This window comes from Dipteris shenzhenensis, chromosome 15 (assembly GCF_047967505.1).
Source record: "Dipteris shenzhenensis isolate YYH24624 ecotype China chromosome 15, Dip_SZ_1.0, whole genome shotgun sequence".
In the NCBI taxonomy this organism is placed as follows: domain Eukaryota; kingdom Viridiplantae; phylum Streptophyta; class Polypodiopsida; order Gleicheniales; family Dipteridaceae; genus Dipteris; species Dipteris shenzhenensis.
The window spans coordinates 5,537,768-5,553,402 of NC_141610.1; the positions used below are offsets into that span (position 1 = coordinate 5,537,768).

At 44.8% G+C, this 15,635-nt stretch overlaps 1 protein-coding gene across 1 annotated transcript in view; it reads right to left on the reverse strand.

Annotated features, from left to right (window-relative positions):
- The window catches only part of MNS1 (alpha-mannosidase 1), an 85,738-nt gene that overhangs the window by 13,807 nt on the left and 56,296 nt on the right, over positions 1–15,635 (reverse strand). Inside the window, exon 12 of the mRNA XM_087385811.1 lies at positions 12,090–12,170. Within this exon, the coding sequence (XP_087241937.1) occupies positions 12,090–12,170 (81 nt within the window). The remainder of the gene's footprint in view (positions 1–12,089; positions 12,171–15,635) is intronic.

Sequence of the window (15,635 nt, forward strand, 5' to 3'; positions counted from 1 at the left end):
CATAAAGGTTTTCAAAAAACCAAGAGAAAAAAGATACAAGAAAACGCCCCCTATATAACCTGATATTTAAAAACAGCAAAAGGAAATGCATTAAACCTCAAACATAATAGGAAACCGAAAGTAAAAAACATGGGCCATGGCATAGTTTTTTCCATATATTACCATACGCATACATCATACGAGTATGGAAGTATGATTGGAGTATGGTTCAGCCCCTAGGGCTGAAACATACATGACCCTAATTTTACCCAAAAACATTTAGAAAAATATACATTGTACACATTACATTGACATTGACATAGAGCTATAAAACTTTCAACTTCAAACTTGTATTAATATTAAAGTCATGATTCATAAAAGTTCAAAGAGTGTAGCCTCTAGAGACCAGAGTCATCTGGAATCTGGATTCTGATACATAGTGTCAATGATAGATCAATACTACACCAAAACATCATGATCAAAGGTAGTAGATAGTAGCAACTTGGAAGTAGGTACCACCAAAACATCAAAGGCAAGTCGCAAAACATCATATAAGAAAAGGCTTCCACAGCCCGAAAATAAAGCTAAAAATTGAAATGCATCACGATTCACAACCGATGAGGCTCAAGCCTCAAGCTGCATCCTCATCCTCATTCTCTTGCTCATCCTCATCCTCATCATCATCTGCATCAGTGCCATCCTCCTCCTCCTTGAGACCATCCTTGAGGCCAACACAGCCAAAGTTGGCCAACAGCGTATGTAGTACGGATTAGAAGCGTACGGATTAGAATAGTGCTAAAAAATGTGTTTTCCAAGGTTTTGGCCAGGCACAAAATCGATCCCCCCACCCCCCACAAAACAAACCAACAACAACAACCACCCACCCACCCCCCCCCCCAAAAAAAAACAAAACAAAAATTAAAAAATAAATACTCGTACGAAAGGCCGTATGGAATACCAAATGTACGGACGTATGGATGGAGTACGGAAAACAACAAAACAAACCAACCACCACCACCACCCAACCCCCCCCCCACCCCCCAAAAAAAATAAAAAATAAAAACTCGTACGGAAGGCCATACGGAATACCAAACGTACGGATGTATGGATGAAGTACGGAAAAAATGTCTGTACGCGTACGGACCTGACACTAGGCCATGGCATAGGCCTCAGCCATTCTATTTGCAAAGAAAGCTTTCTGGTCTGCCACACTATTAAGGATTATAAGCAGTGTTTGCAAGAAACATAGCATAAGCTTTAAGTCTGACAACCTTTTTCCAGGATCATCAATGATATTTGCAAGCTTCCTGTTGCATTATTCACAGCTTAGAAGAAGTTTTTAATCAATTGTCAGAGTACAATGCTGAAGGTTAAAAACACAAGGTTTGAAGGGGTGTGTCAAAATGAGATGAAATAAGGTCTAGAACCTGTGAAATGGTCAATAAAGATAAAATCTAGTCTTCAATCTGATACTACGTCTGGAGATGAGGTAGCAATGCTTATGCAATGAAGAAAAGAATGAGCTTTAATTATGGTTAAAATAATATGCTAATGTTGCCTTCTGTATTTCAAAGAAAATCAACAGCTTCTTTCACTCTCTTTCTTGTGCCTTCCTTCCAAAGAAGCTATGCTTTCTGGGCAGTGGGAGCACTAAGAAGAGTGCACCCACATACTAGCCAGCCATCTTATCTTCATTGGGCTGTGCCAACGTCCAACTCCCTAGACGCAGGCTATGTTTACAAATATATTAAAACATAGTCCAAAAAAAAAAAAAACATCTAACATGTCTTGTATTCTTTTTTTCTGTTTTTTTTTTGAGAAACAGACCTTTATAAAGTATGAGAGAAACCACCCAAAGTAAACTTCCCCACGTTGAAATATATCAATGCAGAGCATGCAAAACTTATGGCATCAAAGACCATGCAAAGTCTGAAAGAGCCAAGACTCTCACTGGAAATGCCAAAACATGCCAGAGGAAGACTCAGCAAAGAAGGGGCTGTCTCTCCATTCCTTGAGAAACAACCTTCTCCTGGTTGAGACTGCCGGAAGACCCCTGCAACCTAGACCATATAGCCACCAAGGTATGCACAATGCATGTCGATATGCTGGCCGGAGTCTGAGCTGGATGAACCTGCTTCCTATCAATTGTGTCTATACATCTGGCTCTCCATATGTGCCAGGCAGTAATACTAGGAATGATCTCCCAAGTGTCGATGGAAACAAAAGTATGCCTGTACAAAGAGAAAGGTGCAACATCCACGCTGCATAGCAAGAGAAGATGAAACTGCACCCTAAAAGCCAAAGATAAAACCTGGCTTTCATAGAAAAGCTGAGGTCCATTCAAAGAAAAGCAACTGAAACCCAAGTAAAAAACAAAGTGGAGGAGATAACTCTTCCCATAAGCCCAGCTATCCCTACCCTGGCCAAAGCTGGATAGACTTAGTATCATAAATGCACCATGGGCAAGAACAATTACCTCTAAATTTCTACCTCCAATTGTGCGCTGCAATCCCTCCATGTAAGGAGGCCTTCTATTCTCATATTTCCAAAGCAGCCTCCAAAACATCTCTGTAAATCGAAGCTAATCCGGAAACTCTCCCAATGGGCTGCTTTGGATGGTCTCCAGCCACTAGCCGGGATTTGAAATTTGCATATACCTAGGTGAGTCCAGGAACATGCCCAAACTCACCCTGTAAAAACACAACATAGTGCAGTTTCAATCTCATGATAGTCACTCATAAGGTTGAAAACCATAACTCCATCACACATAGCAGGGACTAGCTACTATGGCATCCCCACTGACGTCATCAGCACCCAACAGTGGATGTAGACCAAAGTATTAACATGTGATCTCACACATACAAATCCACACACCCACACATACTTGAGCATCCATTTATACAAAGACTTTGTACTAAGTTTCTGTCGGCATTCCAGAGGTGAAGGGCAGACTCAGCCATGACGAACGCTAGCACTAAAGGAGAAGAAGGCTAATCAAAAGGTAGTCCAAAATCTCTTCATTCAAGCTACAACTGCTTGTCAAGACTAACGATTTCATTTTAGTCTCTCCTAGAGAAGCATCTAAATCTAGTTGATAGGGCAACGCACCACTTAAGATAGAAATGGAATACTTTCTCATCTCCATGATCTTCAGGAGGGTTAGCCTTCCAAGACCCACTGTGGATGCAGGACCTCTCTCCCACCTAGACAACTACATATACCCTGAAGCTCCTAGCCATGCCATGATCATCCCGAATAAAAGTATTCCACATAATAGGCTGCCTAAACATCTCATCCTGTGTGGAAGGAGTCTGTAACAATGAACATATGAAACTTCACCAAGATGACGACAGCTGCATCAGCATTGAGGAAGGCATCTTGATCTACGCCGAAGGGAAAATCCACCAGATGCTGTCATGTAAATTCCCACCCAAAGGAAGAAGTAATGCTTCGTAAAAAGAAATCCTTCCACCGCTCCTACCTAGGCATAAATCCCCTAACAACATTTTGCAAAACAAGCTTTGCACTAAATATCTAGATCAATGATAACCCAATGATAATCACTCCACCCTCATGTGTTGGGAGAATCAATGTTTCCCAAGCAACTCTGGCTCTAGTATCGCCCATCCATCTAGTCTACTCTGAAAAAAAAATCCAATGGGCCTCTTAAGCTGTGCAATGCAGTCCTGTGAATGACACCAACACGAGGAAACAAACTAGGCAATGTCTAGGAGCACCTGATAATCTACTACCACTCTAGATGCTAGATCCAACATAGCTAAGCTCCAAAACAACAGCTTCCTCTGAATGCTAACCAAAGCAGAAGCAAACTGCTGCGTAAGGGAACTGTCAAGGCCAACTTGACAGCCTAAATATTTGACTGAGTTACCTCTCACAATCCATGTAAAACCGAAATCTCTCCTCGATTAAGATGAGGCTCATTGCTGAACCAAAATCCATTGAATTTGGCACCTGCTGCAAGAAGAAAAGTATCCAAGGCCACCCTGAAAGAGAGAAGAAGTGTCCAAGGTGAGGAAACAAAGTAAACTGCTGCATCATCAGCCAGCTCACTGTCTAGCAATTCCTCCTCTTGCTGAGGGAAGTCTCAGGCTGATAATCGACGACTGGGATTTAAGAAAGAGACTCGTTGCCTCAGCCATAAGATAATACAAAGAGGGGCAAGTGGACATTCATGCTGACCTGAAAAGCTGAAACGTTATCTCCTCTGACTCCGCCTATAGGAACCTGGCTGTGGGCTGACCTGTATAAAGTTGAAACCCCTTTGACCCGAGAACTTGGAAAAAGTACCTTCCAAAAAACTCTGATCTACTCTATCATTTACCTAAATGAATCCAGGAGCATTCCCAAACTCATCCTCGAAAAACACAACATAGTGCAGTTTCAATCTCACGATAGTCACTCATAAGATTGAAAACCATGAACTCCATCACGCATAGCAAGGACTAGCTACTATGACATCCCCACTGACGTCATCAGCGCCCAACAGTGGGTGTAGAACATAGTATACTTTATAAAAATATTCTCTCACATACAAATCCACACACCCACACACTCTCTATCATAGGCTCTCTCAAAATCCAAAAGAAGTATACCAATGTCTTGGTCACAATGGCTGGCCCATTTTGAGGCTCCCAAAACGATCATGCTTGGAGACATCCCTTCCGTGTTCAGATTCTAGAGCGCGACCTACAGGGGTTACCGTGGCCCTTGTTAGACGCAGAGCCACAGCTAGGAGGCCACGCCGGACCGCACCCTTAGATAGCCGCCCGCATTCTATCTCTGATCTTGCACCACCACAGCCCCACCAGCCACGGGGTCCATCACGACGCCCTTCTAGAGACATCCAGTATCTACTGTACTAAGCCAGACTTGACATTGGCTTATGAGGATGATGTTGATGTTAGGACTATGCACTGATGCTTTTATGACTATGTAGCATTTAGCATCTAGCATAGGTAATGACGCTCGCTGTAGTAGCTCTACCCTTTCAGCTGGTCGTATCAAATTTCTTATAGTCTCATAGACCCATCAGTCTTCTGAACACTTCAATAAACTTTGTTTCTTTCTTTTACTTTGACGTCTTTTTAAAGCTGTTATAGCTCATACCGTGTAGGCAAGGAGAGGAGGTACGAAAGCGGTGAAGGGCGGAACACTTGTAGAACAGAGTACAGCTGTATGGACAAAGAATGGATGCTTGACCGGCTGCTCCGCGACCAACTCCTCCTGGCCTGCTCTCCTCTCCCACTCGCAGCTTACCTACGTGTGTCTGCTTTGCTCCAGCCTCCCCTGTGCCCTTTCTACCAGCCCTTGGGCTGCCCTGACAGCCCTTTGGCTGTCCTGTACACTCCCCTCCCCTCCCCGCACCCCCCCCCCCCCAACCAAAAGACCAGGGGATTTTAACTGCCCATGGCTCTTCTAAGGGCTCTCCCTCCCCCTTGGCCTGTTTGCAGCCCTCTCTGGGGAGGTCTTTGCTTTCAAGGCCCTTCGTGGGACTTCTGTGCTGCCCTCAGAAAGCCATGCTGCTTGTAGGGCACGTTCCAAGGCTGCTCCAGCCCTTAAGCCCCTCTTTTCCCTACTTTACCACTCCCCTAGTCTCTCCCCTTGTTCCCCATTTGCATCCATTCCAGACCCCCCCCCCCCTCCCCTTCCTTTATTGGCTGCCCGTAAGCAGACCTAGTCTCTCTCTTACCCCCCTTCTCTTCCTTTTCTTTCATGCCCTCCTTTCCTGCCTGTCTTTATTTCCCATCATTGCTAGCAGAGTGAAAAACCTGTTGTTCAATTGTGGGAAGGAATTTCTGACGGTGACCACTTGGTTTGGCTACAGGAGCTCATATGGCAGCACCCTCAAATCGCACGCCATCCAGATCTCCCTTTCTCACAAGGTCAAACAGAAAGTTCAGCAAACTGTTCTAGAATTACAAGACAGCCCAGTGGTGGGTGCATTGTTGGTGTCATACCTAGGATGCTATGTTCAAGATTGAATCTAAGGCAGCTTAGCATTTAAAGGTCACCACATATAGGAGCCTGGAGGTCACCATCTATGGAGGGGGTTTCCTTCTCTAGCTCACTTCACGATAGACCGCTAGGTCCTTGACCATATGGAGTTATGTGTATATGGGCCCACATTTGGTGTCCTTCATCCCTTAGTCATGGGTTCACTATGGATGATATGGACTCAGCACACCATGTATCCAGATTCTCGATCACATGACATGGAGTACCAAAGATACACGTGACTAGAGGACAAGGGCCCCCCTTTTTTTTTTTTTCTAGAAGACGTGATGCTGCAAACCCTCTGTAGAAGTGTGTTCCAATCATGCATGGAGATCTTCAGTTTACCAAGACGTTGTAGGGGGACGGGCCACCTAGCCAAGATTTGTCCTCATTTCTCCGGACAACCTACTACATGAAGGGGGGATGATAGAGGCCATCATATCTGGGGGATAGACCTCAGGCTTCATTGGTCACCCTCCTCTTGGTGAAAAGGGGGGGGACATGAGGGGACACTGCCTACCTCACATAGCAATCCTGAGTCCCACATGCACAAGTCCCCTTCCCCCATGGTCCCAAACCCCTACAACGGCTACCACAATTGGGCCCATTGGATTAGGGAGAACAGGAAGGAAAAGGGGGCAGAAAAGTATTCCAAAACGAGGGCTCATGGGAAATAAAAAGCTAGACATTGGCAAGCTATAAAGATTATTGCTGCACTAGATCGGAAGCATGAGGTGGAGAAGCCCATAGAGAGTTCGACCCCTCGACAAAGAGAAAAATCCCCTATCACTTGATACTCTAGTGTATTAGATGTCTTCTATTTCCTTAGAGCCTACAATTGCGGACACAACAGACTAGCTGGAGACGTTGCCCCTCCCTCTTACTACCCCCTACCTTACCTCCTCCCCTCCTAATTCTCGCCTTGCTCCGCCTCTCGCCTAGACCATTGTTCCCCTCCCCTGCAAGCGACCCCTCACGCAGCCTCCTCTCCCATCATTGCCCCCCAAAAAAAAACCAAACCGCACCCCTTCCCCTTCAGAGCTTGCCCAGCCTTTCAGCCCTCCTCAACGACGACTGGCCTCTCAGATTGGTTACCCGCCCTCCTCCATCCAACCCTCTTTCAAGTTTCAACCAACCGTTGTTCACTTGATGCACCCCAACCTGCCCCAAGGCCCTAATGAGCTTGGACTTTACAATGACTCTAACCTCGATGCATGTTTGCCTTTCAAAAATATGGATCCCAAGTCCCAATCCGACTAGCCTATCTCGACAAAGTTCTGTCATTTTGGTCCCTGGATCTACTTGGGAGGTTAAAAAGGCTTAGCCTCTCTCCTAAGAGGTAGCATTGATGATCCTACAACCATTGAAAGGAAATGCCAAGGAGAGCAGCCCATCAACTTGGAATGAAGCAATGGACTCCAATACTCTTTGATTTACGATGAAAGGCCACAAGACGCTTATGTTGGTAAATGGTTGGGCCATCAAAATCAAGGCCATGCATCGATTATGGAATAAGGCTACTTTTCAGCTCTTGTTTCCACAAGATAAGCCAAGACTCGAAAGCCTCCTAGTTGTAATTTGACTAGAGACAAACATGTCGCTACATGGAGTCACTCATTGGTCGCTGAACTTCTGTAATAGATTGGCTGTGACTACTCCGACCTTCATGTCCTTAGCTGGGTCTGAAGCTCGTCATGTGACTTGCATGTTGCAGCAAAGTCCTCCCAATCTGATAAGCCCGTCATGTGACTTGCATGTTGCCGTAAAGTCCTCCCAATCTGATAAGCCTCAACCCATCACAAGGCCTTGTTCACCACCCCCGGAGTTGGGCAGTTGTGAGCTGGAAAGTGCAATGATTTCCTGATCTTCCGAGGCAGCAATCAACGTTTGATTCTTCGCAAAGAGCTATAGAGAGCCTAGCTGTCCTCTACCTACAAGCTACTGTAGGTCGCGCCTCTTCCACTTTCTCCAAGGTCTCTACAGCAAGCTTTGAGCTGCTGCTTCTCTTCTCTACTGCAGGTTCACGGGACTCAAAGCCTCATTCTGGCTTACACTACAGTTGTGGTTCCTTCCCAAGGTCTTTCAAGCAAGCTTTGAAGCTTTCTTCCCAGCTGGGTCGACATTGCCTCTACAAGCTTTAACTTTTCTGCATCCACAAGCTTCCTATGAAGCTTGAAGTCACAATTCCTATGTGGGCTCTTTTGAAGGTTTGCCCAGGCCACTAGGCTCTTTAGAGAACTCCAAAATGAAAAGGAACAAAAGACTCTTTCACAAGAGGGACACACCCTCAACAACAGCAAACATCCCTTACAAATACCTGGGCAAACACAGACCTGAAAGTAGTTCTCATTAAGAGAAAATTCAGAACTAAAGTAGTAAGGAAAGCACGTTCACGAGACATATAATCTAGCAAACGCTGAAACTCACATAGTTTGGAAATTTGACACTCACCTCTCCCACGTACACCCACCAACGACACGCACTTGAAGGAAACTACAGAATCCATACAGGGAACTGACACACGGTCAAGAGAGGGAGGGACTGATACATAGTCAGTCCATCTGAGAGTTGGCACAAAAAACGAGATCCTCAACCTTCACCCTCACACATTCCAAAGATGGAAGCTGAGGGGGATGACACAAGATCTCTACTCTCACCTATCACGTTGAGCCAGTAGCTCTAATACCATGTTAAAGTGAATACACAGCTCACATACTGACCACACACCATGACGAGGGGAGAAGAGACAGCCTATTGGCCATACAAATGTAAATACTGTTGGGGAACTGAAGGGAAAGCATGAAGTGAACACAAAATGAGAATGCTTGCTTATAGAATGAAGAAAGGTGAGGTCCTTATGTATGCTTTCTTACATGATCACTGACATCACTGATGACCTCTGAGCTGCACAATCATCTCCTCAATCTGCTCCTAGATTCTCTCAATCATCCTATGTGGCATCTACCACCACCTAACAGTGCTTATGGGCACCTAATTGTGCCTCTAGCACATACACATAGAAACCAAGGTGTGCCTGGGGCATACACCTTGAGATATCCTTGAGATATCCCATCATACCCCCCCTCAAGGAAATGCCTCAGGCTATGTCAAGGATACATCTAGTCTCATAGTTTCTCATGCCATCTCATGGTGGTCAAGGATAAATCTATGGCTAGGTTCTCATGCTAGCAAGGGGTTCCCAAGGGTGTGAAGTAAACAAAAGGGATATAAAAGACCTTCCAATGGTTATCTCCCCTGCATGTACATGAACACAATCTCTGCAGGAGGTACCATGGAGCAAAACACATACACATGGCCTACATCATATGGTGACCAGAGGTGTTTACAAAGAACACAATAGTTTATTTCATTCATTTTGGAGGACTATCCAGGCTGAGTACCTTGACTCAACATAAAAGAGGGAGATCTGGAGCATATATGGAGATGATTCAAAAAGCATAATCTTCATAGGATGCCTCATCTTGTGGAGGCACATCAACTGAAAGTAGATTGGCAGTTTCTGACTTTGTAGTTGCTTCCTTTTTGGCTCTACAAAACTTTTCATTGTGATTGTTTTTGCCACAGTGTTTGCATGGATTGATCTTGAAGCAGTCTTTTGAGAGGTGATTAGTCTTCCCACAATGTTTGCAAGGTGAAAACTTGCCCTTCTGGATTTTTATGGCATAGGCTGTGTCATTGCCTCTCCGAAGTTCCATGTGCCTTTCTTCTTCTTGAAGAGCAGAAATAGGACCTTCAAGATTAGGATTAAGAAGGTTTTTCAAAGTGGTAACAACATGATCATAATCTTCAGGCATACTCTTGAGCAACACTGTCATTGCATCATCTGTAGTGATTGGAGAGTTGATAGAAGCAAGTTGAGTCATGAGACTCCGCATATGATTGACATGGGCAGCCAAAGGAGTGCCACTAGCCATCTTCAATTCAAAGAAAGCAATCTTAAGTGACAATTTTGAGATGTGAAAGCTAGCACCAAAAATAATATCAAGCTTCTGCCAGAAGGAGACTCCAAATCAGAAATGTGATGAATATAGTCATCTCCTAAGGCAAGAGCAATGATGCCATAGGCTTTCTCCTCTCTAGCAGGATCTCTTGCCGGGTGTGTTGGAGCTGACGATTCTCCAGCATTAGAGACTGTTGAAGAAGAAGTTGAAGCCGGTTTGACAAGCCCCCACAGGTTTTCCCTCATCAATGCAAATTTAACCTTCATCTGCCATGTGTGAAAGCCTTTACCATTGAACTTATCCATATTCAAGATGGTAGCCATGAGAAGATCTAACCCAGAATGGGCAGTGTCTACTCTCTTACAAGGCTAGAAAGAGTTGAAAAGCTTCAAAATACAAGCATTTAGAGTAGCAAAGGCTTGCAACCAAATTCCATGCTACAAAACATAATGGAAATGATGTTTTCATTTGCATGCTTCATAGAGGTGGCTAAATGAAAGCATTCCAAGCAAATCCAGGTGTAGCAACTTAAAGCAAAGCTGTAGCCACAGTTATACTGATGCTATTCAACACTTTAAAACATCAGAAATGCTAAAGTAGCATCTAATGTAGCATCAAACACACAACCTTGTCAAAACTGTCCAAAACAGAGGCCTGAACTTGGAGGGCTTGTATCTCACTCTTCAAAGCAAAGAAAACAGGGCTTTCTAAAGCAAAATAAAGCTCATATACCAGAGAAGATCCAGCACAGAGGTTGGGCGAAATGGTGTGCTGCTTTGTCCGGGGGAGTTGCTGCAGGCTGAGTCTGTGTTTTGACGTTTTCTCCTTCGTTACTGAACCAAATGGGCTGCAAAGTGACTCAAAATGTTCGTCTTGAGGTCGCCCATCTACTCCTAAGAGGGCTCGAGCAATGGTGCAGCACGCAGGGAGTATTCTGCAACAGAAAAATGACGAAAAAATGCGCTATTTGGGGAATGGCGACCAGCAGCGACGTCTTTTCTTCAATTCCTTGCAGGTGAAGGTTCGCCCATTCGAGAGGTATCTCCAGTAGGAAGGGCTTAGAGAATGGCGGAGAAACAAGGGAGAACAAGCTCTAGCAAGATTTGGGAAGAAAGGGAAGAAATGGTGAAGATGAAGAAGAAGAAGATGGAGAAGAAGAAGATGATGTGGCACAAATGGGCTCAAGGAGGATCAAAGGGCTCTGATACCATGGTGGGGAACTGAAGGGAAAGCATGAAGTGAACACAAAATGAGAATGCTTGCTTATAGAATGAAGAAAGGTGAGGTCCTTATGTAGGCACCTCTTACATGATCACTGACATCACTGATGACCTCTGAGCTCCACAATCATCTCCTCAATCTGCTCCTAGATTCTCTCAATCATCCTATGTGGCATCTACCACCACCTAACAGTGCTTATGGGCACCTAACTGTGCCTCTAGCACACACACATAGAAACCAAGGTGTGCCTGGGGCATACAACTTGAGATATCCCATCAAATACGCCCACACTTAGGTCCCTTCTAGAGTTCTGTGTGTTCCTAATCATCTACCCCATGTATACAATACAGTACAGTGATACACACACATATGTCTCACCATATGTACATGGAAACTGGCCATCCGATGACCATACTTCAACATAGTCTAGATACCTACTCTACAAAGTCTAAATAGCCTATGGGTCCACAAAACAGGAGATACTACAGAGACTTTGCAAGAACAATTGCTTCCAATTTTAGCAGCAGACTTATAGGGGAATGTAGCATCCAGCCTGTGAAAGAATGCAAAGGTTGCCAAGCAGTACTTTGGTCTGCAAGCTATCGAAAAATAGCCCCTCTCCTTTGTAAACCCTTGGCTAAAAGCTTCCTGAAATGTTATCTCCCTATTTACAAGAAATCCAACCAGAATCTTCTTCTCCTTGGACTTTGTTCCAGTAAGGCACATATTGCAATCCTCCAATCGTGAAATACTTGGCCATGGAGAAGCCTTCCTGCAAATGTGGATCTGTACACAATATCACAAGCATTCCAAAAACCGGCTTGCATTTACACGAACATTGAATTTTCCTTGATTTAATTCAGAGTGAGGAATAAAATCCTAATACCAAGGCATCTCAGTTCTAATACAAACCTGGCCCTCGCTGAAATAGTAATTCTCCCCTGCAAGCTTTGTAGGCGTCCGCTGATAAAAATAGTAGCAAGTTTTCACTAGCTGTAACAACAAAGATTCACAGATCAAACCTATGCCCATGTTGAACATTTAACTTTTTGCATTTTTATGAAATAAAGGAAATAAAATTAGCTATGAAAGGGATGCACATAAATTCTGGTTGTTGGAAACACTGCAATGTGTCCAAATAATGTGACACCAACCCTAAGTTACCATGGAAGCCGTTTCATGTATAAAACAATTCAACTCACAGAAAATCTGTCATAATGTCAATTAATAATTCAAGATCTGTTTGAACTCAGGTTAATTGGCACAGATAAACTGCAACAAATGGACCAATGACAGATTCTCAATGTGAAGGGAATCCATCATATATAAAATTCCTCCAGTCAACGCCTTATGCTCAACTCAACAGTCGTGAAGTGCTGCAGCTTTAAGAGCTCAATTAGAGAACAGCTGTTGTGTCAAGGCTACCATTTTATTGCTCGGATCTTTGGCTACCAACTTGACTAACAGAGTATATCTTTTATGAAACTCTTGTAATCCCATGCATTTTGGCTACCACCTTGCATGGGTACCATTTGCTTAAAAATCATTACTTTCTTAATACTAATCATACGAACATGATTCAAAGACCAAAATTTTTTATTTGTAGCCTAGAAAATTCACATGCCAAAAACTCAATTCTCATTAAATTTTTGTAAATTTGCATTATCATAAGGTAATGTTAGCTTCTATGACCCTAACTTGAACTAAGCAGAGCTAACGTAACCTGAACTAACCAGATCTAACCTGAACAATTGAACGAGGGATGTATGGCAAGGGCACTCCAGGGAGGACATCCACGCAGGCCTTGGCAGACCCGCAACCCTACAAGTCTCCTTGATTCAATACTCCCACAGAATTTTTCGTAAATGACAAGAAGTGAAGAGGGCAACAAAGAAGTGAAGCCAACTAATTTTTACCTTTGTAAGACTAGAATAAGTCCAACTAATTCTCCATTTTACTAAAGATTGTTTCAGAACATAGTGCCGCAAAACAATGTGATGATGGAGAGCCAAGCAGAAGGGCAGTGGAAGAGCGGTGGAAGAGGTGGTGCATGGCCATACATGAACCTGAAGGGGGGAGGAAGGAGAGCCGTCTCCGGATGCAGCTAACCCAATGTATGCAGGGGCAAATGTCCCGGAAGGTGAGACACGAGCAAGGAGGCAGCGAGGGACAGAGGTGAGGAAGGGGGCGAGGCAAGGAGGGAGAAAAGGAGGGAGAGAGGGAGGTGGCCAGGGAGAAAGGGAAGGGGGTGAGGCCAACAAGGGGGGAACAGCAAGAGATAAAGGGGTTGAGGGAAGGTCAAGACTTCGCAGAGAGGAGGATTCAAGGGAAGAGGCTGTCAACACTCGAGGTTGTGGGCTCATTAGATGCAATTCGGCACAGATTAACCGGCCTGGGGGGGCGTGTTACATTATCATATGTGCATTAATAATTCCAGGGGGCGCTGGCAAACTAATGCAAATCGATTTTTGAGTTTTTAGTCGTTGGGGGGACATACTGGCTACCAATGTATGCATTTTTGCTACCTAGTAATGCTTGCATTTTGTGCTGACAATTCTCCCCACCTTGGACTAACAGAGTGAATCTTTTATGAAACTCTTCTAATCCCATGCACTCCCTAAAAGTATCTTACTGTCACAATAATAAAAATTAAGTATCTTACTCTCACAATAAGAAATACGGCACATGAATTAAGTGAAAAGATCAAAAAGTTACACCATAAGAAACCAATGAAGAAGGTTAATAGGATTCAGGGCGAGCTGGATTCGCTTTAGTACTGCCAAGTGTTTGCGGCTGTGCTGTCAACCCATTTCTGCGGATGGATAAGTATTTGCCTACTTTGTGCATTATCCCCAAAAAAAAACTCTTACGATAGATAGGAAACAATACTTACAAATTTGTGTTGCTTTGGATTGCATACAATGCAGTTAAAATTTAGTGGCTTTACAAAGATAGTACCTGTGGCGGTCTTCAGTGATGGAGCATCACACAACAATTCTTCCAGTTGTTCCAGCAGCTCCCTGGGGATCATGTTCCATCCAGGAGCTGAGAGGGGGTGTTGGAGGTCAGCATCTCCTGAAGTTAATGGATCTGGTAGAGAGTGAGGACCCTGCTTGTGGGTGTGCCCTCCCCATGAGACTTTATGATAGGATGAGTGAGGGTATGTGTTGTGGGTGTGCTCACCCCCTGTGAGGGTAGGTAGAGTAGGGCAGATCTGATGGCTTGCCACCTTGGCAGCCCATGATGACACGCTGTCTATGGTGCCATGCAGACAGGCTATCGGCTGGGCAGGAGCAGTCTTGTGCCACATGGTAGCTCCCTTGGAGGCGCCTAGGCAGGTAGGCCTATGTGGCCACCCTTAGGGCAGCATATTTGCAGGTGTCCAGCCTGCCCGGGGAGCCTATCTGTAGGCAGAGGTGGGCCGACTTTCTGGCTGGCCACCTAGGCCTGATGGTCGGGCTGTGTAGGGCAGGGAGCAGCCCCTATAGGCTGCTTGGCAGCCCCTTATAGGGGTGCAGGCTGAGGCAGCCTGGTCGGCCAAAGCATGGCAGGGGAGCAGCCCCTTATAGGGCTTTGTGTGGCAGCCCCCATGGGTAGGTAGAGGGTCGGCCCACCTACAGCAGGGTCCACAAACCAACATGCTAGAGGGGAAAGAAGGGGGAGGGGGGGGCTGCCTATATATAGCCCCCCTTTGCATCTCATTGTGGAGCAGTTGCCTATTTATAGAGCAGAGGTTTTCCCCACCCTTTGGGCACTTTGTCTTGAGATCCCTTGCATTTCTTTTGGTCTCTCTCTCTCTCTCCTCTCTTGTTCAGTTCATGTGCGGTGCGCTCTCTCTCTCTCCATTTCTGTCCAGATCCGCTGCACTTCTCACAGAAAGTCGGCCTATTTTGGCTAAAAGAAAGTGCCAGCTTTTTTAAAGCCTCTGCTTTCTGGCTGCCTGCTTAGTCTATAAATTCAGAGCTTCAATGCTCTCTTGTAGAATGCAAGTTTGTCAGATCTCTTGGTCCCCTATGAGCCAATCTTGTATCAAGTTTCTCTTTTGAAATAAAAATCTCCAGGGGGGCAGTCCTTACCCCTAGTGTGGTGTGCTCTTCTCTCCTTCTGTCTCCTTCAATTGCGGATTCCTTGCCAGTTCAATTCTCTGATTCGAGGTCCCAGTAATGAGTTCTAACCTGATCTTGAAGTGCAAGTCAACTAAAGTTGCGGCGAGTTTTATTGGAGAGCTGTGAATTTAGAAACCAGAAACTTTCACCACCCACTTTCAATCGAATAACGAGTGGTATTTTCCAGAGGCAGAGACCTTTCATGGGAACTTTCTTCAATGAGATGACAACACAAAGGTGCCTTTCAAATAGCATACGTCTTTATGGGTATTCCCTTTTGGGTTAAGCGATGCTCCCACCACTCAATCGAATGATTAGTCATGTTTTCCAAAGATCTTTCATGCTTTCTTCG